Source organism: Atta colombica, unplaced genomic scaffold, assembly GCF_001594045.1.
Source record: "Atta colombica isolate Treedump-2 unplaced genomic scaffold, Acol1.0 scaffold136, whole genome shotgun sequence".
NCBI classification, from domain to species: Eukaryota; Metazoa; Arthropoda; class Insecta; order Hymenoptera; family Formicidae; genus Atta; species Atta colombica.
The window spans coordinates 205,132-213,455 of record NW_017259224.1 but is presented as its reverse complement, the minus strand read 5'-3'; the positions used below and the strand labels follow the sequence as shown (position 1 = coordinate 213,455).

General features: G+C 37.8%; 1 protein-coding gene across 2 annotated transcripts in view; it reads right to left on the bottom strand.

Annotated features, from left to right (window-relative positions):
- Positions 1–472: 472 nt before the first annotated feature.
- LOC108684608 (neurogenic protein mastermind) overlaps positions 473–8,324 on the bottom strand; it is a 197,459-nt gene continuing 189,607 nt past the window's right edge. For both annotated transcript variants that reach the window (XM_018189019.1, XM_018189020.1), the window contains exons 4-7: positions 5,847–6,027; positions 4,566–4,880; positions 3,830–4,084; positions 473–3,098 (exon numbers count right to left, since the gene is read on the bottom strand). In XM_018189019.1, coding sequence (XP_018044508.1) covers positions 2,854–3,098; positions 3,830–4,084; positions 4,566–4,880; positions 5,847–6,027 — 996 coding nt within the window. In that variant the 3' untranslated portion in view covers positions 473–2,853. The remainder of the gene's footprint in view (positions 3,099–3,829; positions 4,085–4,565; positions 4,881–5,846; positions 6,028–8,324) is intronic.

Here is an 8,324-nt window from a genome sequence, read left to right as displayed (position 1 = left end):
CTTTTGTGCAAAAATCTCGAACGTGATAATGTTGATATTGTGTAGTTAATTTTCTAATAGGTCGGTAACAAATGGCTTAAATGTTTTTTTATTAGGCTCTGCTTCCTTCTCTCGAAAAAAAAAGAGACGACGATCCACTGTGACAATCGACATCATGCACTTTTATTCTCTCTCTCTCTCTCTCTCTCTCTCTCTCTCTCTCTCTCTCTCTCAGTTGGTCCCTGATCTTCCCTATAACAATGCGCAGTTTTCATTTCCTCGCAGTTCTCTCTTCCCTTCCTCCTTCTCCTTTCACTCGCGTGAAACATACAAAATGGACAAATCAATGTAATTGATTTTTATCGAGATTTTCTCAAAAATTTTACAAAGGTATTGAGAATCAGCCTCTAATCTTCGTCTTCTCTTCCTTTCCCATCTTTTTTTTAGATTATGTTTTATGGCCCCAATATTTTACAAGATAACGTTACCCCACCCGATTGAAATTTAAAAAATGATGATTATTATTATTATTATCTTCTAATCCACTTGGCGCGGGACTTGCTAGTTTCTAGCGGAGTCGCGACAAGCGATAATAAAATCCGATCGGAAGTCTTCGTGCACACTTTCGGCGAACGGTCGAGGATGTGCTTTCTGCGTATGTATATATAAGCGCGGGATTCAATATATCTGTTTTATTCTTATATTATAACATTAATATTTCTTTCTGTCGTGTATTTGTTTTTTTTTAAACAGTACTTTTGATTAGACGAACCACAGATCGCTATTCCTTTTTTGTTATCTATGGAATGTATCGCTATTTGGAAGAATAATCGCAGATTCCTTTTCTCTCTTTCTCTCTTTCTTTCTTTCCTTCTTTCCCTTTCTTGTATAGCATCGAACTACATAGTAACCTTTATTATACAGTTTCACATATACGAATGACACAAAGCGCAAACTTTAGGATTTTGTTCGTTATTTTCATGTTTTTAAAAATCTTCAAAATAAAGCATCAATGTTACCATTTGATAAAATAAGAAAAAGAAAAGAACGGTGAATATTTCGACGATACACTCCGCGCAAATTCCCGAGAAGTGATTGCCCCTTTAGAAAATACAAGTAGTTCGCCGCGTCGAAATGGAATCTACCTCACCGTGATTATTTGCGGCTTCGACATAGCGCGACACAGCACATTCGATATTAAAACTTAATAAATATATTTACCAATCAACAAATGTGCCCTGTCGCTGATACATTCATTTTCACGTCTTTTACTACACGCTCCCTCTCAATCGCGCATAATTTCTTTCATGCACGCATTTCCACCTGCATATTACTGACGTTATTAATCACTATTATCTCATTATAATATTTATCTATATATATTTTAAATTCCTTACTCTTATATACTCGGTTAAACTGTGCGGGTTTAACGCTTTGAATTTCTTCTAGATTTAATATCTATTTACAATGAAGGACCATTTTATCTTGTATTAGTGCTAACAATGTGCAGTTTAGGAAGAAGTTTTTTTCAATCCTTCTTACTGTAAAAATTTCCAATGTACGGACCGATCATATCAGCGCGCGATTTTGCAACACGCGTCACAAACTCATAAAAATTGAATGTTTGATAATTGACTTGCTGTTAATTGTAAGTATGCCGTTAATGGCATAATTAAATACGCTACTTTCTAATCGTTACGTTACTACATTATTATTTTCATAATAATGTAATAATATAACGATATATTATTACGCTATTGTGATATAATGATATAATATAATCGTTACATTGTTACATTATTATTCTTATAAAGTATTAACGCCCGGCCAGGCTCGCCTGTCCAGAAATCTTGGACGTTTTGCAACGACGAGTCGGCGCAAGGTAACCAATTTTTGCGGCCGAATAGGTTCAGTCGAATAAACTCTAATCGTGGCCTCCTTATCAATATCAATATCTCTATCTACTTGCGTGAATTTTCAACGTGAAAAATCAAGAGAAAGGAGAATCGTCTTGCGGAATGCCCGTCGAAGTCATCGCAGTTGTCGAAGTCGTCGACGCGAGCACTCGGAAATTTATCGATCGTTCTCGATATAGCCAAGCATGGGCGAACTTGAAAAAGAAAATAGGAACCGCGACCTCCTGATTTTGTTTCGTTTTTTTCTCAAAAGTGGGTATCGTTGCCCAACGAGAAAACGATAGAACGATTTCCACGTACCTCTTGATATCCCACGCTACCACATCTCCAGGGCTAAACTCTCTCGCCCTTCGGCGGTTATTACAAAATTAAATTTTACTAAAATGTGATTGCCTAAAAGAATAGTCGGCAGCCGCGGAAACGGTGACCGAGAATGCACTACGACCGGTTGTGGGACTTTGTCGCACCGGTGGGTAACTGTCGCCATTCGCAATTGTCAGTCATTGAATATAACAAAGTATATCATCAATCTGCATCCGATGTTTTCTCAACATCGAGCTCAAGAAAGAATCAGTCCTTTATCATAATATTATTAATATTATTTCCATAATATTATTTCCATCAATCGTACCTTTTAAAACTCCAATAAGATTGAATCAAACGTTCCGTTTATAGATAATGTTTTTTTGTAATTAAAAAAAGAAGATTCGAAAAGGGACATTCGGGTCGATATTCTCTTCCAAAAATGCACTGACGAGAAAATCGATTCGTTTGATACAATGAGGGAAAACATGATGGGAAGAAAGCAGATCAATACGCGGATGAAGTGAAATTCGTCGATACCATTGCGCTAAGTATACACTTTAAGGAGTCGATCTCATTCGCTTGACATCGTAGTAAAATCGGCATATCGCCAAGCACCGATATTTAAACCGACCATACTGTAGATACGGTTCCATTACAGAATATCGAGATTAAAACCAGCTGTAGAGTCGAGAGAATTAAGCAGCTCTTGGGCGCTAAAGTTCGACGTGTCTCCTGTAGGAAGGTTCTCCAAGAATTCGAGGGTAAAATCAGGAGCCGTAACGGACGGATCCGTAGTGGTGGCCGGTGGTGGTGGCTGAGTGTGCTGCTGCGGTGGTGGTAAACTACGTACTCCAGGGCTACCTGCGCCATACTGTTGATGTGGATGCAGAGGAGAACCTAAACATACAATTCATCAAGTGTAATTAAATATGTTGAACGTTGCTACAAATATTCGTGACATAAAATATTGAGCAGGTAAGTCCCATTAGTAAAAATTTAATTATCTTCACTTGTAATTTTTTACGAGAGCGAAAAAAAACTTATTGAATTTTTTTTCAAATACACTGTCAAGAATTTTTTAATTAAGGCCTGATTGCTCTAACGTCACTTTAACTTTACGAGATGTAAAACTTTCTTCTTTTCTATTTCTCTCGGTTTAAAAAAAAAAAAGAAAAAAAGATAATTTTAAGCCTCGCTTAAAGTTAAAATAATATTGATGCAATCAGGCATAAGAAAAATGTATTGTTTCGGTTAACAAACTTATATAACGTGACATGAGAAATATAATTCATTAAAATAGAATGTATAAAATAATTTTGTAGCTAAAGGAAGGATTTTAACTGATTTTAGAACAAAACGTTCGTCATTTTTACTAAATATGACTGATGAATATAACTGCGTTTGTAGCAGTAGAAATTTGGGGATTTAACTTCTTTTCTCCTTATAACAGTAGGAATAATTTAACTTCTTTTGGAATTTCAATGTAAATTTTTTTGTATTTTTGGATACAGCTGCTTTTATATATAGACTACTCAGATAATTCCATGGGAAATTCCATTTAATTTGTATGGCTAATAATGAGTTACGCTCGAGCGTGAACATTTTTGTTTTCGTGGACCACTACTCACCGGTCCCAGTAACGTTGACTGAATTTACAGACGTTGTCTGTGACATCTGCATCTGCAACGACATCTGATTGTTATTCTGCTGCATAGCCAGCGTTTGTTGTTGGTGCTGTTGCGTCAACAGCTGTTGCATCTGCGTGCTGTTGGACATTCCCGAACCAGCTATACCGCCGTTTTGCGAACGAATTAATTGTTGATGTTGCATCTGCGCCGCAGTCATTTGCATTGTGTTGGCCGCGCCACCCATGCCGAAAGCACCTGCGAAAAGTGTGATTTAATAAAATCCCGCAATATCAATTCAAATCATTTTCACGAATAATAACAAGTAAGGTTCGCGAGACGTGCTTGATTTTCTATGAATATGATTTGCATTTATGCGTTTATATCCAAACAAAACGCAGCGACATGCTCTTTCGATTTTCGACGAAAATGAGAACATCGTTCGAGAGAGCAAACTTCAAATTAATGCGAAATAAGATAAATCTGATATCAACAATCGACTCATGATTCTTCCGATGAACACGATAGTATATCCGGATGTTTTTCAACAAGAGACAGACGATACAGTATAACATAATGAATCATTATACATCCTTATTGTTTGCAAGTTAAATCAAGATGAAATGATCACTGTGTTACACTATGTTTCTTATTGAAAAGCGCATCATATCTGTTTCTCCTCCTTTCTTTCTCTCTCTCTTTCTCTCTCTCTCTCTCTCTCTCTCTCTCTCTCTCACACCTTGGTGACTTTGCTGGTTGAATTGTGAGCGCATTTGCGCCTGAAAGCCTTGCTGTTGTTGCATCAAAACCGCGTGTCGCCATTGGTCCTGCTGGGCGCCGCGACCCGCGATGCTGTTTCCAAGGCCATCCGGAGGTCCAACGCTGACGTTGGGCGGCCGTTGATTGTTGGTTCTCGGGTAGCCTAGCCGTTGATGCATCTGATGCATATTGCCGATGGCAGCCATCCCGCCGCCGCCCATGTACATATTACCGCCGGCTGCGTGTAATGCCTGCTGCTGTTGTTGTTGCGCCATTTGCGGCCTCATCATCGGACCTGCGAAAAACATCCACACGAGCCGTAATGCGGGACATCGTCTAACGTCGCTACTGCTGCTACTTACTTAAACTTGAAAGCGCGTAAACAAAGAATTTTGTGACGAACGCATTAAATTCAATCGAAATTCGCGATGACATCATGGTACGGATGGTTGAATTCGAAAAAACGTGACATTTTAAAGGAGAGGCAGGGCTCGGCGAAAATCTGCAGATTTTCTTCCGTTTGGATAGAATCTCGGGAAAACCGGCGTCGATCCGATCGATAGGAGTCTTGTGGAGACCAGGATATATAAGGATAGTTTCGACTCCCTCTCTCTATCACCTCACCATCTTTTGCCACCTCTGCCTCTCTTCCTCTTGGAATGAATCCAGCGGAACGTCAGCATCACGTTTACGCTTGGTCGAATTCTTTCCACGATGATATTCAACGTGTTATCCGCGCCAAGATGTTGAACAACGGTGAAGTATCGAGCGCATGCAATATCTATTTACTATCACACGATGGATTTTGCGTGATATTGCTGTATTAATAGTATTTTTTTCGCGAAATTATCTGTTTTCTTACTTCTATTGCTCTCTTACTTCAAAAAGAAGACAACTCAAAAAAATTAAGTATCCCAAAAAAAAAAAAAAAAATTTTTCTACTTGCCAGAAGATTAATGACTAATCAAATATAGCAACAAAAAGAATGTAGACATAATATCAAATGTCAGTTTCATTTTACAACCCTTTCAAAGATCACCTCTTTTTTTTAGTTGTGACAATTTCGATTATTTTTTATGAAGATAAGCTAGTCTGATGATTGATAGGGTAATGTTTACTTAATTCATTTAATAACTTGAAAATCGCGTTTTTGAATTGTATCATTTTTGAAGTAAGGAAGTGATCTAAAATTTAAACATTAAACTACAAGGTAAAAACGAAGAAACTATAAACGGGCCGATAAAATTTTTTTCGAACTTACCCGACGGTGGCATAGGTTGTTGCGTAACTCTGCGCATGGGCCCAGTATTTGCAAATCTCGCTTGCTGACCCATACCGATACTAGCATGCATCATCTGTGCCTGGGCTGCAGCCTTGTATTCGGGCGGTGGCGGCCTTACACTTCCCATTCCACCTGCCATATGCTGTTGCTGCTGCATCACCTGCAAAATTAGAAACATATAAATATCAGAAAAAAAAATAACAAAGATATACAGAATGAGAGAGGCAGAACGCTTCCCCTAATCTTAACTGAATATTTTAGAAGAGAAATATATTAAAATCATGTCATATATCTTTCTGCATTTCTAAAGTCGAAGGCAGACATATCGAAATATATAGTACTGGATGGAGCATTAGCATCGAAACCATCTTGTCAGACTTAGAAAGAGATAGAGCGATTACGGGGGTAGTAATGAATTATGTAATCAAAGACCCTAAGGCATTAAGTTGATACATCTGTGCTCAAAGTGTTACTTTTGCACAAAACACACATAGAAACCATATTTCAAGTTTTATTTTGTATCTAATAATTAATGTAAGTTTAATGTAAGAATTATCGTACTGCATTAGTATCAATCAATACTGTGATAGCTCCTGACTTTAAAGAATACACTATTGTCCTCCCTCTCCTGAAACATAATTCGACCAATAGGACAAGAGTAGGAAGAGAGTTCCGTGCTCACTTAGTTACCTTACTCTTTCTAGGTCCGTCAAAACGAAAGATCAAAGGGATTTCGCCGCATCCATCTAGTACTATACATCGATGGGCAGACACAGTTGTCTTTTTGATGACTCACTTCAAAAGATAAGACTTCGAGTTCGAAGTGATCCTGGTTGTGACGCTGGTTCGAAAATCGTATACTGAAAATCGCAATGTGCAGTGTGTGATTTTAAGGTCGGCTCGTCGCGATTTCCGTCGGTCTTTCGCGGAGCCTCGAGAAAGCGAGAGAGTAGAAGGGCGTTGCACGCCTAATCGCAGGTTGTTGCTCGGTCGAGAGTGGAAAGAGACGCCGGCCGGCGCGACGAACGAGAGGTGAGCGGAGAAGAATGGTGCGAGAGCAGGAGAGCGAAAGGGTGAACGTATCCGATAGCGGCGGCGAGAAAAGCGAGACGGGAGACGAACTGCATCCTAGCCGCTATGCCGATTCTAGCATCGCGGTTGCCGCCGCCACCGCTTTGTATTGTCGTGCGTTTTCCTCGCCCCGGACTTTCCTCGCAGCCGCGTAATACCAGGAAGCGGAAACTCGGACACTCACGCACAGCGAGATCGCCACACCGCCACATCATCTATCCTAGTAAATCGTGCACAACGATGCATTTAATATCGATCACGATAAGTCACCCTGATTCTGAGTGTGATTGTTCAAAGGAGAAGAAAGTACATTTCCACAGAAAAGAACAGTTTTGCTGAAATATTAAAAAATTTCGCTAGATATACAGATCTAAAAATAATTTTGTTTAGATCATTAAAATGATTATGTAAAATGTTTAAATTGCTGGAATGTTGAAACTTCTTATAGTATTATTATCAACGTTTAATCGTTTTACATAATTTTATATGTGTGTGTATTAATGATCCAACAAAATTATTTTTAGATCTATATCTACCTAAATTTTTAAACACTTCAACAAAACTCGGAGAATTTTTTTGGAGGTGAATAAAATACCAGCTCTGCTGAACAGTCAGATAATTTTAATTTTAATTTGTTTCGTTCTAATTTATATTGAATTCGAATTTCCAATTTGCAATCTCCAACGCGTAGCATGATAGGCTTAAGATAATTATGGAAGTTTTAAAAATAATTTGTTTTCTTTTCGTCATCGATTCTATTCATGTGAATTTCGTAATTTTGCAAAAAGTTACCGAGATATTTTTATCATCTCGATTCGCATTTCGATAATGTACAATGAGAATGGGAATGAGTTTCTGCAACGAGAACCTTAGCAATTCCTAGAACTCATAGATGTTGTACGATGATGCTCCTGTTGTTCTGCACGTTAAGTATCCTAATGGATTGGAATGGATACGGGGCCGATCACCCTGTCAATTCCAATATCATTGCGAGGCCGTGAGTAAGCGCTAATCGCGAGATCGCTACATGTTTCGTGTAAGTGCGGAAAAAGAACAGATCCGCAAACGCAATAAAGATATCAGTTTATCATTTTTGGCGCTTTTTGTTTTGTCTAAAAGATATCAGTTCTAATTCTCTTACTCATAACTTCAATTTGTGTGTACTTACGAAACATTAGTAGAATCTAATTGTAAATAATTATTTCAAGAAAACAAATAAAATTTTAATTGTAATTCGATAAATATTACAACATGTCGCATTTGCTATAACAATATAATTTAAAAATTATCATTTTTTTAGTTGCTTGTAGAAAAAGAATAAAAAAACGTAAAGAAAAGAGAGAAAATATGTACTTTAATAGAATATATTTTATATTTCTTTTATAT